Source organism: Hyphopichia burtonii (genome assembly GCF_001661395.1).
Source record: "Hyphopichia burtonii NRRL Y-1933 unplaced genomic scaffold HYPBUscaffold_5, whole genome shotgun sequence".
In the NCBI taxonomy this organism is placed as follows: Eukaryota; Fungi; Ascomycota; class Pichiomycetes; order Serinales; family Debaryomycetaceae; genus Hyphopichia; species Hyphopichia burtonii.
Genome location: NW_017963732.1, coordinates 909,916 through 926,216, shown reverse-complemented (window position 1 = coordinate 926,216; position 16,301 = coordinate 909,916). Strand labels below are relative to the sequence as shown.

General features: G+C 36.0%; 12 protein-coding genes across 12 annotated transcripts in view; 8 read left to right on the top strand and 4 right to left on the bottom strand.

The window, feature by feature from the left end:
• Nucleotides 1-374, top strand: part of HYPBUDRAFT_7109 (uncharacterized protein) — a gene marked incomplete at both ends in the record, with an annotated part of 1,443 nt that extends 1,069 nt beyond the window's left edge. The window contains one exon of the mRNA XM_020223633.1: nt 120-374. Coding sequence (XP_020075795.1) covers nt 120-374 — 255 coding nt within the window. The remainder of the gene's footprint in view (nt 1-119) is intronic.
• A 221-nt stretch (nt 375-595) lies between these two features.
• On the bottom strand, nt 596-1,816 carry SAP30 (aspartyl protease SAP30; the record flags this gene model as incomplete). Its single annotated transcript, XM_020218793.1, has 1 exon — nt 596-1,816. The coding sequence occupies one exon, from the start codon at nt 1,814-1,816 to the stop codon at nt 596-598; it is 1,221 nt and encodes a 406-aa protein (XP_020075794.1).
• Nucleotides 1,817-2,588: 772 nt separating this feature from the next.
• CDH1 (Cdh1p) lies at nt 2,589-4,553 on the top strand (the record flags this gene model as incomplete). Its single annotated transcript, XM_020222315.1, has 2 exons — nt 2,589-2,691; nt 2,857-4,553. The coding sequence occupies 2 exons, from the start codon at nt 2,589-2,591 to the stop codon at nt 4,551-4,553; spliced, it is 1,800 nt and encodes a 599-aa protein (XP_020075793.1).
• A 165-nt stretch (nt 4,554-4,718) lies between these two features.
• ARO8 (bifunctional 2-aminoadipate transaminase/aromatic-amino-acid:2-oxoglutarate transaminase) lies at nt 4,719-6,231 on the top strand (the record flags this gene model as incomplete). Its single annotated transcript, XM_020219790.1, has 1 exon — nt 4,719-6,231. The coding sequence occupies one exon, from the start codon at nt 4,719-4,721 to the stop codon at nt 6,186-6,188; it is 1,470 nt and encodes a 489-aa protein (XP_020075792.1). The 3' UTR covers nt 6,189-6,231.
• A 145-nt stretch (nt 6,232-6,376) lies between these two features.
• Nucleotides 6,377-9,548, top strand: HIR1 (Hir1p; the record flags this gene model as incomplete). Its single annotated transcript, XM_020222573.1, has 2 exons — nt 6,377-6,475; nt 6,538-9,548. Exons 1-2 carry the CDS (start codon nt 6,439-6,441, stop codon nt 9,546-9,548), a joined length of 3,048 nt encoding a protein of 1,015 aa, XP_020075791.1. The 5' UTR covers nt 6,377-6,438.
• Nucleotide 9,549: 1 nt separating this feature from the next.
• On the bottom strand, nt 9,550-10,317 carry HYPBUDRAFT_153429 (GET complex subunit). The gene has a single exon (XM_020221544.1). The coding sequence runs from the start codon at nt 10,235-10,237 to the stop codon at nt 9,572-9,574; it is 666 nt and encodes a 221-aa protein (XP_020075790.1). The 5' UTR covers nt 10,238-10,317; the 3' UTR covers nt 9,550-9,571.
• Nucleotides 10,318-10,528: 211 nt separating this feature from the next.
• Nucleotides 10,529-11,568, top strand: CKB1 (casein kinase 2 regulatory subunit). Its single transcript, XM_020219789.1, has one exon. The coding sequence runs from the start codon at nt 10,636-10,638 to the stop codon at nt 11,488-11,490; it is 855 nt and encodes a 284-aa protein (XP_020075789.1). The 5' UTR covers nt 10,529-10,635; the 3' UTR covers nt 11,491-11,568.
• A 172-nt stretch (nt 11,569-11,740) lies between these two features.
• On the bottom strand, nt 11,741-12,456 carry HYPBUDRAFT_157843 (J-type chaperone; the record flags this gene model as incomplete). Its single annotated transcript, XM_020222314.1, has 2 exons — nt 11,741-12,360; nt 12,420-12,456. 2 exons carry the CDS (start codon nt 12,454-12,456, stop codon nt 11,741-11,743), a joined length of 657 nt encoding a protein of 218 aa, XP_020075788.1.
• Nucleotides 12,457-13,043: 587 nt separating this feature from the next.
• On the top strand, nt 13,044-13,448 carry HYPBUDRAFT_93087 (U2-type spliceosomal complex subunit; the record flags this gene model as incomplete). The annotated part of the gene is made up of 1 exon (XM_020223905.1): nt 13,044-13,448. A coding segment is annotated over one exon (405 nt), but the record flags the coding sequence as incomplete, so codon positions are not given.
• A 151-nt stretch (nt 13,449-13,599) lies between these two features.
• On the top strand, nt 13,600-14,310 carry HYPBUDRAFT_157841 (uncharacterized protein; the record flags this gene model as incomplete). Its single annotated transcript, XM_020222313.1, has 1 exon — nt 13,600-14,310. The coding sequence occupies one exon, from the start codon at nt 13,600-13,602 to the stop codon at nt 14,308-14,310; it is 711 nt and encodes a 236-aa protein (XP_020075786.1).
• A 114-nt stretch (nt 14,311-14,424) lies between these two features.
• MUQ1 (ethanolamine-phosphate cytidylyltransferase) lies at nt 14,425-15,611 on the top strand (the record flags this gene model as incomplete). The annotated part of the gene is made up of 2 exons (XM_020219788.1): nt 14,425-14,497; nt 14,551-15,611. 2 exons carry the CDS (start codon nt 14,425-14,427, stop codon nt 15,609-15,611), a joined length of 1,134 nt encoding a protein of 377 aa, XP_020075785.1.
• Nucleotides 15,612-15,664: 53 nt separating this feature from the next.
• On the bottom strand, nt 15,665-15,937 carry STF2 (Stf2p; the record flags this gene model as incomplete). Its single annotated transcript, XM_020218837.1, has 1 exon — nt 15,665-15,937. One exon carries the CDS (start codon nt 15,935-15,937, stop codon nt 15,665-15,667), a length of 273 nt encoding a protein of 90 aa, XP_020075784.1.
• Between the last annotated feature and the right edge of the window lie 364 nt (nt 15,938-16,301).

Sequence of the window (16,301 nt, the reverse complement as noted above, 5' to 3'; positions counted from 1 at the left end):
TGATGGGGGATATTGGGATCCAGCATCACGATATTGCAACGAGAAACTGCAAAGTTGCCGATGGCAATATTGTATTCTTGGACTTCTCTCATGCTAAGAACCNGGATATTGGGATCCAGCATCACGATATTGCAACGAGAAACTGCAAAGTTGCCGATGGCAATATTGTATTCTTGGACTTCTCTCATGCTAAGAACCGGGAGTCCAAATACGATAACTCTGACGATATTCATGATCTTAAATATATTTATGAGTACAACAAGCTCGAAGAAAGCGACGATGATAAGTATTCAACAGTTGGATCAGCTCCATTCTCAGAGGTGCAATTCCCAAGCACTGCTGGAACGGAGCCTACAAAGCCTGATTCAAAATAATCTATGTATGGTGTATTAATATACGTGTTGAAATTTTCAAATTTAGCTATGGAATATATGTAGTATCAGTATATATGAATAGTGTTATGAAACGGGGAAAAATGGAGCAGTTTGAATTAAATTTGACGAGAAAGCTGCAAAAAAATGATATAAAAGAACTTTTACTGAATAAATTTACAAAATCAAGTAATTTTCATCAAGATCTATATAAGTGTCATAAACTAATGTTTTTTTTTGCAAGAAGTTGGACGAGAAGCAACCATTGTTTCTAAAGAGTCTTTATATAAAGTAGTATAAGAATTAGTATACTCTTTCAAAGTTGTTGTAGGTACCGGCAATTCAGCATTTGTAACTGATTTAATAACTTGTCTTTGACTACCGGATGATTTCCCCAAATAGACAAACCCATTATCTAAATCGAAAACCGTATACATATATTTATAAACAGCATTTGGAATGATACTCTGGTAAGTTTCAGTACCAATGGTAGCATAATCTATTTTCAAGCTAGCGTAATCACCGTTCTTAGTATCGATCAAATCAGTTAAAGGAATAGTAACGTCGAATCCGGCAATATTAAAAGTAATTGAAATTTTTTTTAATTCTTTAATTAAAATCCAAGTTATCTCGTTTTCTAATTTAGTATTTTGGAAACAATTATATAAATTTTTATAAATCGCCGGAGTTGTTAACCAAGAGTCAGCACCAGTATCCATCCAGTAAGCCAAAGGTTGATTTGCAATTACTGTTTTATCTTCCTTATTATTAAATGTAACTTGATTAACGGTAACGTCAAGGTACAGATAATAATCAAGAACAAAATTCGTTCCAATAATGAAAATAATTGGAACTTTAACCAACGGTCCTTCATAAGCGTTAGTATCAACCCCACCAAATATAACATAAGGATTATCCGATTGACCATTCAAACTAAATAAGGAAGATTTTGTAATTCCTTGCTCTTTCAAAGCCTGAGGAAAATTAGCATACCCAACACCTTTACCATTATTTGAAGTACGAAATAACGCCTCAAAAGCCCTGAATCCAAGACCAAGAATCCCGGAATATCCAACTATATCCCTAATCAGAGTGTCTTTGGGATAACCCAATGGGAACTTTGATAATTTGAAATCATCACCAACTAAAGTTTCATTTACTGCGAAAACATAGAAAAGATCACTGGAACCATATTGCATCGAGAAAGTTAAGTTAGAATTAATGGCACTGGTAGACTTGGTGATATCATATACCGAATGGGTGATAACTAAGTCAGAAGACCCAGTGTCCAAAACAATCTTCGACACTGATTGAGCTGGTAGTCCTAAACTGAGCGAATTAACAGTATACATAGAATTATCGATTTCCAATGGAATTTGAACAACATTACTAGCAACAGCAGCACAACTAACGGTGGAGACCACTCCAAGCAACAGAATAAGCATATTCATCTTGCCTACTTTCAAGATTCCTTTCCTCCTCCAAAGTCCATGGGTTTAAATACTTGAGCTTTAGTTTCATTTGCAGTTATTCAATGGGCTGTATACAGGAGCCCATAGTACCATAATAACCATTTATGTCTTAAATCAGTCTAGTGTTACTATAGTATTGTCTTATTATAGTCTTACAATGGTTTTACAGGATAATGGGCTCTGGCTGGCCAAGTATCGAATCGTCCGGACTTTGTTAGTATGAATGAGTATGAATGAGTATGAGAATAAGTATATCTTAGTATTCATACGGAACCAGGTATAAGATATATGTAATCAAGAATATAGCCAGAGTATAGTATGTAGCCAGAGTGAAGTCAAAGTATAGAGCAGATCAGAGTAGAGTAGAGCAGAGCAGAGTAGAGTAGAGTATGGAGTATAGAGTAAATGCAAAATCTTATAACTAGTCTAGTCTACCTCAACCTAATTCACCTACTCCCTTACCACTCACTCTAGACTCTACACTCACTATATTTAATCTAGTTCTCTAATCTAGTTCTCTAATCTATTTCTCTAATCTATTTCTCTAATCTATTTCTCTAATCTAGTTCTCTAATCTAGTTCTCTAATCTAGTTCTCTAATCCATTTCTACTCCATTCGATCCTTGTGGAAGCGCACCAAAAAAATCAACTCAAGTCAAAAAACAGTTTCACCAACTGAAACTTTTAATAAACAACTGGAATAGAACAAGATATTCTGCTCTATAGCGCTGAATTCATTTCTATAATGAGTGGGAATCCCGAGAATACCAGTGCCAATTCCAATGCAAGTACTACTACCAATACAAATTCCAATAATAACAGTACAAATACAAACGGTAGTACAAATGGTAATCCAAACAATCTTGATAATATATCATCGAGATCTAGAATAAGAGGGTCAAATCGACCCCGTACTATTCATAGAACGTCATCGCCATCGCCAGCAACCAACAGGATCCCGGAAAGAAGAAGAAATCGATCACCTTCTCGACTATTACCACCCTCATCACCAGCTATAACGTCAACCCCCCATTCTCCATCAAGATCAACTCGTAATATATCCCCTTCAAGACTACAACCAGAGAATTCCAAAGCTCTACCCTCCACATCTCCCAGACGTCGCAATATTGGGAAATCCATCTTTAGTGATCGTTATATACCAAATAGAACCGGGGTAGATTTACAAGCTGCTTTTAGTTTATCTAATCAGGACGTTGTCCCGGATTTACGACGAGAAAATAACTCAACGTCAATTGTAAATACCGACGTTAATGGCGTTGATAACGAGATTGAAATAAGAAAAGAAGAAGAAGCCAATCGAACGTTCCTGTCAGTTTTGAAAGCAGAGCTTTTCGGCGACCAAGTCCCCAATATCACTGCTGATTTATCCAAAAATAGGTCATCAAGAAACACTCCTAATCGTACTACTACTGCAACGACTAATACTAATACCAATACTAATACTAATACCAATACTAATAATAATAATACATCTCCAACAAACACACCTAATGATGACCACAATCTAAGAACAACTCCACCAAGATCGACAATCAATTCTCAAGCCAATGATTCAAATATAACTTCCACTCCAAGACAAAGCGCCAATCTATTCACCTACCAATCCCCCAATAAACCTAGACCAATATCAAGAGATTTACAAAATGAATTATATTCTTTATCACCAGTTAGACAAGAACTGCAAAAATTATTATTAAGCCCCCAGAAAAAACCCAGGAAAATATCAAAAGTTCCTTATAGAGTGCTTGATGCTCCCGAATTATCTGATGATTTTTATCTTAATCTAGTTGATTGGGGCCAACAAGATATTTTAGCAGTTGGTTTGGGTGATTCAGTTTACTTATGGGATGGTTCTACTCAATCAGTCGATCGATTATGTAATTTGGATAATAAAGATAAAGTAACTAGTCTCAATTGGATTGGATCAGGTACGCATTTGGCAATTGGTACTCTGAAAGGTTTAGTTGAAATATGGGATGCAAATAAAATCAAATGTGTTCGTACAATGACGGGTCATTCTTTAAGAGTTAGTTCTTTAGCTTGGAATGAACATATATTATCAAGTGGTTCAAGAGATCGGTCAATTTTAAATCGGGATGTTAGAATCGAAGATCATTATATTAATAAATTAGAATCTCATCGTCAAGAAGTTTGTGGCTTGAAATGGAATATTGAAGAAAATAAATTAGCCAGTGGTGGTAATGATAATAAATTATTCATTTGGGATGGGTTAAATACAAAGCCTCTACATACTTTCACCGATCATTCAGCTGCAGTTAAAGCAATTAGTTGGTCCCCGCATCAAAGAGGTATTTTAGCCAGTGGTGGTGGAACTGCCGACAAGACAATTAAAACTTGGAATACTTTAACTGGTCAATTATTGAATAACGTTAATACTGGTTCTCAAGTTTGTAATTTAATCTGGCTGAAAAATTCAAATGAATTGGTAAGTACTCATGGTTACTCTAGAAATCAAATAATCGTTTGGAAATATCCTTCAATGCAACAAATTGCTCAATTGACTGGTCATACTTATAGAGTGCTTTATCTATCTTTATCTCCAGATGGTGAAACAATTGTCACCGGTGCTGGTGATGAAACCTTAAGATTCTGGAACGTTTTTGAAAAAAATAAACATGATGATCCTCCTTCTTCAGTTTTACTAGATGCTTTTCTGCAACTAAGATAATAACCTTTAATATACCTTTAATACTTTATAAAATATATTCCTCTTATAAGCGGAATTAAATTTTTCAATTGTAGAAATTCGCGATTAGTCATAAAACGGTATATTTTAACTGATTTTTCCATTGAGAGAGTTGAAATTTAAAACTATTCTTTCTTTATCTACAACATGTCCAAACCAACCAGCAAAGATTTAACTCACTTATTATCCGAAGAAGCTAAATCAAGGAAGAATTCTCCTTTGAAAGGAGCTTTCAAATACTTCAAACAACCAGGTATGACCTTTTTAGGTGGGGGATTACCATTACCAGATTATTTCCCATTTGATAAAGTTACTGCTGATATTCCAACTCCACCATTTACTAATGGATTAGGTGCCCAAGTTACCGAAGAAGATAAAACTGTTCTTGAGATTCATAAGAAAGCTGAATTGAATAAAGGCGAAAATGAAATTGAATTATCTAGATCATTACAATATGGTTTTACTGAAGGTCAACCAGAAGTTGTTGGTTTTTTGAAAGAACATACTGATATGATTCATAAGGTTCCTTATGAAGATTGGGATGTTATGGCCACCGTTGGTAATACTCAATCTTGGGACGCTACTTTAAGAACTTTTGTTACTAGAGGAGATGCCATTTTAGTGGAAGAATTTTCCTTTAGTTCAGCTTTAGAAACTGCCAATGCTCAAGGTGTAATCACTGTTCCCGTTCCAATGGATGCAGAAGGTATTTTACCAGATGCTTTGGATAAACAATTGGACCAATGGGTTGGTCCAAAACCAAAATTATTATATACAATTTGTACTGGTCAAAATCCAACTGGTTCATGTATCGATGCTGAAAGAAGAAAAAAAATCTATGATTTGGCAGTTAAACATGATTTCATTATAGTTGAAGATGAACCTTATTATTTCTTACAAATGGAAACTTATACTACGGATGAATCGGCTAGAAAGGGTAAGCAACCTCATAGTCACGAAGAGTTCATTAATGCCTTGGTTCCTTCATACTTATCAATGGATGTCGAAGGAAGAGTCATCAGATTAGACTCCTTCTCAAAAGTCTTAGCACCAGGTTTGAGATTCGGTTGGATTGTTGGTCAAGCTAAGCTTTTGGAAAGATTCCTTAGAATTCACGAAGTTTCTATTCAATGTCCTTCTGGTTTAACCCAATCTTTAACCAATGGACTATTACAGAAGTGGGGCCATAAAGGTTACTTGGACTGGTTAATTGGTTTAAGATCAGAATACACTCATAAAAGAGATGTTGCAATAGATGCAGTCATCAAATATTTCCCCAAGGAAATCATCTCTTTTGTGCCCCCAGTTGCTGGTATGTTCTTTACAGTTACTTTAGATGCCTCCAAACATCCTAAGTTTAAGGAATTGGGTGAAGATGCTCAAAAAATCGAAGACTTAGTCTATGAACAAGGTTTAAAACAGGGTTGTTTAATGATCCCTGGCTCCTGGTTCAAATCTGAAGGTAAAACAAACCCTCCTCAACCTGAATTACCAGAAAACCCCGATACTAAAAACACCTTCTTCTTTAGAGGTACTTACGCTGCAGTTCCTTTGGATCAATTGGTTATCGGTTTAGAAAAATTCGGTAAAGCCGTCAAAATAGAATACAACCTTTAGGTAAGTTCATTAATATATAGATTTCTTTACTATCAAAATGTCAATCTATTCATTTGAGTTAATCCTTGTAGATTATAATGACTTACAAGTAATAGATTATGATAGCTGTGAAAAGTTGGTGGTGCACGGAAGTGTAAAATCAAGCTTAAGTCTTAAAAAACTAAAAAAAAAAAAATATGAAAAAGGCTGAACTTCTGAATATATACCAAATCAACTAAAGCAGATTCGTGATAAGGGATAGCCATTCGTGATGCATATTTTGAAACTACCCTGGCTAAGTCACAAAGGTATGTTAAGACTTTTTTCAAGTTACAAATTCGGTTCATGAGACAACTAACACGACATGTAGCTGAAAATAAACTGATCGAATGCTTTTCAGTCAGTATAAATAATGATGGAACGAGACTAGCTTCGGGAGGATTAGATGGGAATGTGAAGATTTGGGACGTGCAAACAATTCTACAGTTCAAAGATATACCGGAACCGGAGAGTAAGGATAAAAAGAGAAAGTTAGATTTGAATAATAATCAACATGCTTCTTTATTACCGGATAAATCATTGAGACGCCCGCTCTGCTCTATGAGCCGACACAATGGGGTTGTGACTAGTGTGAAGTTTTCACCAGATGGAAGGTTTCTTGCATCAGGCTCAGATGATAAAATTGTGCTAATATGGGAAAAAGACGAAGAACAAGCAAACCGTCCTAAACAATTCGGTGAAGCAGAAGCAGATCTTGAACATTGGACAGTAAGGAAAAGACTAGTGGCCCACGATAATGATATTCAGGATATTTGCTGGTCTCCGGATGGGGCACTCTTGGTGACTGTTGGTTTAGACCGTTCAATTATTATATGGAATGGTTTAACATTTGAAAGAATTAAACGGTATGACATACATCAATCCATGGTCAAAGGTGTTGTATTTGATCCTGCAAACAAATTCTTTGCCACTGCATCTGATGATAGAACGGTTAGAATTTTCCGTTACTATAAGAAACTAAACGAAACCACCCTTAATAATTACGAATTTCAAATGGAACATATTGTGGTTGACCCTTTTAAAAAATCCCCTTTAACTTCGTATTTCAGAAGAATGTCCTGGTCCCCCGATGGTCAACATGTTGCAGTTCCTAATGCGACAAACGGACCAGTTTCTTCTGTTGCAGTTATAAATAGAGGGAATTGGGGTACTGACATTTCACTCATTGGACATGAAGCTCCTTGCGAGGTGTGCTCTTTCTCACCTCGTTTATTCAGATCGAACGATCAAGTGGAAGATTATAATCGTACGTCGAAAATTTCTACTTCAAATAAAGGTCAGAATGAGCATTTTTCAACTATTTTAGCTACTGCTGGTCAGGATCAGACTTTGGCCGTTTGGAGTACGTCACAAAGTAAACCATTGATTATTGCGCAGGATATAGTCCAAAATTCAATTACAGATATCTGCTGGACTCCGAATGGTACAACATTATTCATGAGTTGCATTGATGGTTCTATCACTTGTGTCATTTTTGCTGAAAAAGAATTAGGTGAAGTAGTAAGTGCAGATGTGAATGATTTACAATTACATAGATATGGTGCTGATAGAGAATCTGCAATTTTTGCAGAAAGTACCGAACAATTACTATTAGAACTGAAAGCCAATAAACTATTTAAACATGATAGTGCAATGGATAATAAATTGATTTCATTAGTTGGAAATGGATCTTCAAAATTAGAAGAATCCAAACCAGCTCCGATTACGAAACCAGCGGTGGAACCAAAGGAGCCCAATCGTACTTCTGCTCATCAAGTTAATTTACTTAAACCTAAAAAGACAGAAAAGCTTGTTCAAAATGTCACCAAGACTAAAGATGGGAGGAAAAAAGTTGCACCGATGCTTGTTTCTAGCTTATCGAAAACCTCAAAGCCATCAGGGTTTGATAAACCAGCATTGAATAATACATCATTCAAAAAGAATTTTCAAGTTACTTCTAAAATTTCTCAAACTTCATACTACTTACCAAGATTAGGAGTGCAAACTTCTGTGCATGGAATCAAATTTAGATCTGTTGCTGGTGATATCAATACAAATAACAAAGAGAATGCAGAAGAACAAGATAACGATAATGAAGATATGGGAATCGACCTTAATAATGAGCAAAATCCATCTCAACAAAGCCAGAATATTTCTGGAGCTACATTGAAGAAAAAGAAGAACAAATTGAAACGTTCATTAATGGAAGCAAGATATCCGAATTGTTTTAAGATCATCTCTGATTTGCCAGAAGCCCTTTTCAATAATAGGGCCATTTTAAATAATGAAATCAGTCAATTGTTAAACCAAAAGGATATTATGGCCAATTCCAGTGCCAGTACAGAGATTGACGAAGACATTATCTTTCAAGTACTCGTTAGTGGGATTAAGCATTTCAAAAATCCGAAATATGATTTTTCCCAATCTGATGATATTAATGGAAATGACAATGTGAAAAAAACTGACCACTTGATTACATCTATAATTGAAGTGAGAAACGGTCCTAATTGGAGCGAAGATGACGATGAAATGCCCGACACCGATTATAGCGACCGGATTGATTTCCAAGATCCTACCACGGTGACTATTTCAAACACTGAATTAAAAGACTTTAAGAAATACACATTGTACTTCCCATACAAGATTCAGCATGTGTTACCGGTAGTAATGGAAAACATTCTTTCATACTATGTCTTAGTTTCATTCAGTGGTACAGTGCAAATAATTCTTGCAGAATCAGGTAGTTACGCCACTCCAGGCATAGAATTAGGAGAAAATATCATTTTATTAAAACAAAGAGGACCATTCGTTATGTGTTTGACTAATTCTGGATCCTTCCACTGTTGGAAGTTCCCCGATAATAAGTCAAAAACCGTTCGATTTGAAAGTATCATGAATGGAGTTTCAATTGCAAGTGTCATAAACTCCGATAATGACATCAAAATTCCCGAGACCAATTCGGCAACGAAAAGGCCCACCTCTATCGAAATACCCAGTGTGGTGTCGAAGAATGTCCGGACCATTGAGATCAATCCTCGTGATGGATCTCCGTTTGTTGTTTTAGAGGCAGACTACTCTATTTTTGCCTATTCAATTGATCTAATGGTATGGACTCGTATAATTGACCCATGGTATTTTTCCGCCATTGAAAACAGTTTGATAAACAAACTCGACGGTACAAAGTTGGTGAATACTTTAATTAAAAAGAATTTTGGCAATTACCATCATGACGTTAAAAGAATGAAAATCGGAAAGTATAATTTTGCCAATCCACAAACTTTTGAATTAAAAGACATCATGAAAGGTAAGTTTGAAGAATCAATTGAACTAGCTACAGCATAATATGTAATAATAATGTACATTAACTAAATTTTTTCAGCAGTAACTTCAGGAACTGTCTGATCTTTTGTAGGGGTCTTTTCAGTAGATGACTCAGTAGGTTCTGGTTTAACTGGTTTATCAACCGGTTTTTCAAAAGGAAAAGAAACCAATAAAATCACTGAGCCAATGACATGGTTCAAAGCAAACATCCAAGCAGTCAATCCGATACTACCAGTAGGAAAGAATGGTAATGCAAGGAACCATTCCAAATAATGGGGTAAGACCCCAACTGGTAAGTAGAATAACACCGACTTTCTAAACCAAGCCCTACAGAACCAAATTGGCAACGACGTGAAGATGGTTATGGCCCAGCCAATCACATTGGAAATACTGGTCTTATTAGCAGAAATCGACTCAGTCAATTGACTGATCTCGCCATTCAATTTATCAAATTGACGATTCAATTTGGTCCATCTGGCATATTCATCCTGGGCACTGATGGATTTCTTTTCTTTACCAACCCTGGCCAATTCACTTCTCTTTCCCTTCAACTCTAGAAACTGTTTATGTCCCAACTTGGGTGCAATCCAAGTATAGATCGTCCATCCGAAATCTTGCACCCTCGATTTCCCAACAGCATTGATGCTGTTCTTTAAAACAAGCACCACCAAAACAAGCACGAGCAACGTGAACGGATGAAGATCAAGCATTCCCTGGCAATTGTATAGTATCCTCTCAAGCGATAAGCAAACGGTGGTGTTGGTATGAAGTTGACTTGTTGGTCTTTGATATCCTTTTCAAAAATTTGGCCAGACACTTTCGCTGGAAGTTAAAAAAATTTTTTTTTTTTCCTTTAATGAGGCAAAATTGAAACACCAAGTCCGCCCTATCGACTATCACGAAGAAAGATCGTGAATAGTTACTTAGACAAGGCTTTCCAGCTAGGATAGGTTGACATAGAGATAGATATAGATTGACAATTAGGAAGAGAGTTGATTTAGAAGTCGATTGAATTAAATAGCCCCTTCTAATCCACCCTGAAAAAAAAAAAAAGAATCAATTAAAAGTAATTGAAATCAAGATAGTCAACAGATACCGTCGGGATACAATGTCTAGTGACCCTGAGGAGGATTACATTCCATGGATCCAGCAATTTTGTGAAGCATTTGGACATGAATACTTTGTTCCAGTAGCACAAGATTTTATTGAAGATGATTTTAACTTGACTGGATTACAACTGCAAGTACCATATTACCGAGAAGCATTATATACTATATTAGATTATCAGGTAGAGACAGCCGAAGATAATGGGGGTCATACTAGTAATGGGGGTTCAGGAAGCAAGGGGAAGAATGAATTACCAAATAAAGCATTATTGGCCCATTCAGCAGAGTTATTATATGGATTAATTCATGCTCGTTATATAATTTCCAAACCAGGATTAACAGCAATGGCTAGTAAATTTGAAAAAAATGAATTTGGACCATGTCCAAGGTTTTATTGTGATGGAATGCATTTGATACCGGTTGGTTCTACTGATATACCGGGACAAGAAACGGTTAGATTATATTGTCCATGTTGTAATGATATATATTTACCACTGAGTTCACGATACCTTAATATTGATGGGGCCTTTTTCGGTACTACATTCCCAGGATTGTTAGTTAAAATGTTCCCCGAAATTGAAAATCAATGCAGAATAAGAATAAATAAGGTTAATCAAGATGATTTTGGATTAAAATTATTTGGATTTAAAGTTAATGAATTAAGTGCTAGTGGTCCTAGAATGAAATGGCTAAGGATGCATCCTCAAAAGATTGATCAAAAGAAAGAATACGATACTTGTGAATTAAAGATTCCAAGTGATGAAGAAAATGAAGATGATGAAGATGTTAGTTCTGCTGTCATGGAAAGTGGTTTAAATGATGATGATGATAAGACCATGGCCAGTGAAGGTAACTAAACTTGATATTATAATTGCATGTACTCCCTCCTCTTTTTTGATTCTCTCAACTTTTAATTTTGTCTTTTACTATCAAATATTTAATTAATCCATTTTATTTTTATTTTTATTTTTTATTTTCTTATTCAATCATTCTTCATTTAGTTCTCTTACTGTATTCCACAATTTTTCTTTTATATAACAGTTACTACAATTTTATTCAATTATATGTAAAAATCATGAATTCATGTAATATATATATACAGTAGTTTTAATGGGTTAAATGAACTGGTTTACCGGGTTCCCAGTCTTTAATACCATTTTGAATGTTTACCCAATACTTTAATCTAATTGCTTCCATCATAAGAGAATCCCAATTAATTGGTTCATTCTGCAACAATTTATCCAAGGTCTCTTCTGATTCTTCAATTCTAGCTTCATTTTCTTTTTCAAGCTCTTCTAAATCTGCCTCGTTAGTAGCCATTTCCAAACTTTCATGGGCATCTAGAACCAACATTAGCATCTCCTTATATTCCAAAGATGACTCTGCTGATGACGATTGGAAATTGGCTATAAGCGATTTAGCAACATCATCTTGGGTAATATCCAACTTTTCCGGATGATTGATCTCAATGAAATGCGCAATTCTAGTATACGGATTACGAATAGTAGTATAGCCTTTATTAATTAAAGAACTTATCTGACTTTCGGAATCCCCCAGTTCTTCAGTCTTACCGGATAAGGCACTTGATCCAATAACTATATCGGGGTGATGTTCACTTTGTAAAGATCGATATTCCCGACGCAACTGTCTTTGGTTAATCAAAAAGGACTCCTTGGGAGGTCCACCTTGTGGGAAGTTTTGTGGGAATAAGTCAAAAAATGATTGAACTTGTTGTCTTGATGTACTTATTGAAAATTTACAAATACTATGCCTCTGACAATTCAACCTGAAAACCCCTCTGCCACCGGCAACCCCAAATGCATAGCTAAGCAATGGTCTGCAAAACATGACTAATATCTCCAATTTATAACCTCAATTGAAAGAAATTGATGGTAGCAATTGATTTATGACTCGATTAGATACCCGATTTTCAATGTTGAGTAAGCGTAAAACCGTGGTGTACGGGTGTCGTTATATGATTTTTTCGTTTTTTCATTTGAATCTTTGCAATGGAAATTTGTCATCTTGTTCATCTTGTTTGATTGGTGATTGATTGTTTGACTGGTAAGATAGCATGTTCAAGAAGAGAACGCTCAAAGGCCAGAACAGCAGCAGAAGCAAGGATGAAGACAGGTCCAAGAGAAGACTGATCAGCGCTGGAAGCCCATCGGAATCAGAGCCAGAATCAGAACAAGAATCAGAACAAGAATCAAAACAAGAATCAAAACAAGAATCAAAACAAGAACCAAACCAACCGTTTAAGAAACGCAGGGTTTTAGCAAGCAACGGGACTACGAAGAGACCCAGTCGAGAAACCGAGACCAGAACCGAGCCCACGCAGCAGCTCTCGAATCCGTCTTTGAAAGAGGCAACGGTGGATGATTCACCGGATGATAAGCGGTTGGCGGCTGGTCCCTTGAAACCAGTTCCTATAAACATCAAAACCACTACAATCACCGACTTCCAACCAGACGTTTGTAAAGACTTCCTACAAACGGGGTATTGTGGGTATGGGGACACCTGCAAGTTCCTTCATATACGTGAGGAACTGAAACAACGGGCCCCTGTGGAAAAAGAATGGGAAACCGTTAAAACAAAGACGGATAAGAAGGACCTGGACAAATTGCCTTATAGGTGTGTTTTATGTAAAGAAGATTATAAGAAACCGGTGAAGACGATCTGTGGACATATTTTTTGTAAAGAATGTTTTATGAAACGCTTGAAATTGCAGAAAAAGGCAAAATGCTTTATTTGCAACAAGGATACCAACGGGACCATTCAACCAATCTCCCAAAATCAACTACAGAAACTAATTGAATGATTGAATCATTGAATGATAGATATGCGTGGGTGCACGGGCCTTCTCGTGGGAGCTTCCCCGTGTTAACCGTGTATACGCGAGAGGGTAATGAAAAATTGGAGTAACCGTCTTTTCCTTTGAATAGGTTGGTATTCATTGATCGAGAATGTCTCAAATCCAAGATCAGTTGGAAGGGCTTCCTGGTTATGACATTGTAATGGATTTTTACAATGACTATGCTGAGGAACATTTCAATAATTTAAATCCATACGAAGATAAAGAAGGGAACAAGGTTAAATTACGGTCAAAATTTTCCACTGAGAAGGAAAAGAAACTATGGAAGAGAATCCAATCGAAGGCATGGGTTCATGATAAGTGTTTTTTAGGAAGTTGTGGGGTTGGGATGGATTGTGGATTAGGATTGGCTCCATTATTAGTATTAATACTCCCGGCAATTGGTCCAATAATCATGTTTATGGTTCATAATCGACTTATTAGAGCTGCGGCCGAAGAGTTGAACATGCCAAATAAGTTGGTTGCCAACATGGAAACCCAAATCTTAATTGATTTGATAATCACGTTCCCTCCGGTAATCGGATCGTTCTTCAGTTGGTTGAATTCATGTCTGACAAGAAATGCTGCAATAATATATAAGTATATGATGTTTCTAGCTGATCAAAGAGAACAAAATAAGACTGCCAATTATATCGGACCTAGATCAAGAACTCAGCAGCAGCAACAGCAGCAACAGCACCCCCAACAGCACCCACAGCAACAGAAGACAAAATACTCTTTTAAGAAACAATCTTCTCGTACAAGACAACCAAATCAGGATAGTATTGTTGTTGGGTCTCAACAACAATCAGGGTTTATATAGATAATAATGGTGGGTACGGGTGTTTTGTAGGCGAACAACAAGCTGTAAATAAGAAGCATCTTATCAAGCTTATAATTTTATAACCATTTCTCTCTTTTTAAATAGTGAATAAACATGTATAAAAGACCTGAAGGTATAGAGAATTGTCGTATTTGGATCGATGGGTGTTTTGACTTTGCTCATCATGGTATGTTTCAGTCGTTTACTTGGAAAAAAAGAATGATTATTAACAAGAGATAGGACACGCTGGTGCTATGTTGCAAGCCCGTCAATTGGGTAAAGAGTTGTTTGTTGGGGTTCATAGTGATGAGGAAATCTTGCTCAATAAGGGACCGGTTGTGATGAAATTGGCAGAAAGAATAACTGCAGTGGATGCATGTAAATGGCTGACTCAATCAGTTCCCGGGGCACCTTATGTTACTGATCCAAAAGTAATGGATGAATACGGATGTAGGTACGTTGTTCACGGAGATGATATTACTACTGATGCAAATGGAGAAGATTGTTACCAAGTGGTTAAAGATTTAGGTAAATTTGTTGTTGTTAAAAGAACTCCTAATATTTCCACCACTGATTTAGTAGGAAGAATGTTATTGATGAGTACTAGTCATCATTATAATCCAATTGATAAGAATTTCAAGGCTCTGCATCCACTTTGCAAAGATCAAGAAAAAATTGATAAATTTGCTGCTTATGCCAGCGATGAACTGGGATTGAAAAAGAATAGCGCAGTTTATGCTTACGCTGGGGATGAATTAATCACTCTTGTTGAGCCATCAGAGACAAAATTGAAGCAATACCAGTCAATTGTGTATATTGATGGTGGATTTGACTTATTTAACCCCGGTCATATCGAAGCATTGAAAATCGCTAAAGAAAAAGCCGGTACTTCTGCAATTATTGTTGGTCTTCATGATGATTTGGCACTTAATCAGAACAAAGGATTAAATTATCCCATAATGAACTTATTTGAAAGATCATTGTGTGTATTACAGTGTCGTTACGTTGATGGGGTTGTATTAGGTGCTCCCTATATTCCAAATATGGAATTTTTGAATAAATTACCGGGCAAGGTTAATGCGGTTTTCCATGGTCCTACTCCAATCAATAATAAAGTATATAATGAAGTTGAATCAATTTTCCAAGAAATTGGGCCTCATAAATTTGATGATATGAATACCAAATTTATTGTTGATCGGGTATTACAAAATAAAGAAGCTTATGAAGAAAGACAAAGAAGAAAAGGATGGAAAGCTGAACACGAATCCAAATTAGAAGCCGTAGAAAAGAGTAGTCACTAATTTTTATAATACTATAATTGATCGTTTATTTCATTACTTCGTAACTATCTAAATTAGAATTTATTATTCATTTCGTCATTTAATGATTTTAAATTGGACTCATTAACATTATGATTTGAATTACGTCTTTTGTTTTCTTGCTTGAAGAAAGTGAAAGATTCAAAATCATCATCATCCATCAATTCATCCCCTGGTTGACCCCAATTATTCTTACCAGCACCATTTTTTCTAACTTTAGTAGGATCACAGTTATAATGTCCATTATGGGTGAACCATTTTGGTTTAGAAGCAGCTTCATGGACAGTCCATTTATTAGTTCTAGTCATATTTGTATATCGAATTGATTATTTGTATTTATATATATATATATATATATATTATATACAAGTAGATCAGTAATAAGCAAGGGATATTGCCAGCTATTTATATTCCGTCAAGAAGATTTCACAATCTTCAACTGGCCGAAAGGTCACTTGACTTGTCCAGATCAACAATAGAAACTCCAATCCAACAAAATAAAATCAATTGGCTGGTTATCCCTGTCAAAACTCCTATTTATTTATACCGTTAACGAGTTCCGGTCGCCGTTTTGTTAGCATCAATTCTAAATTAGGTATATTTTGTGGGGTGATAAACCGATTCACACCCCCGGATATGGACCAGTTGCGTGACCGTCACGTGAATGACTCA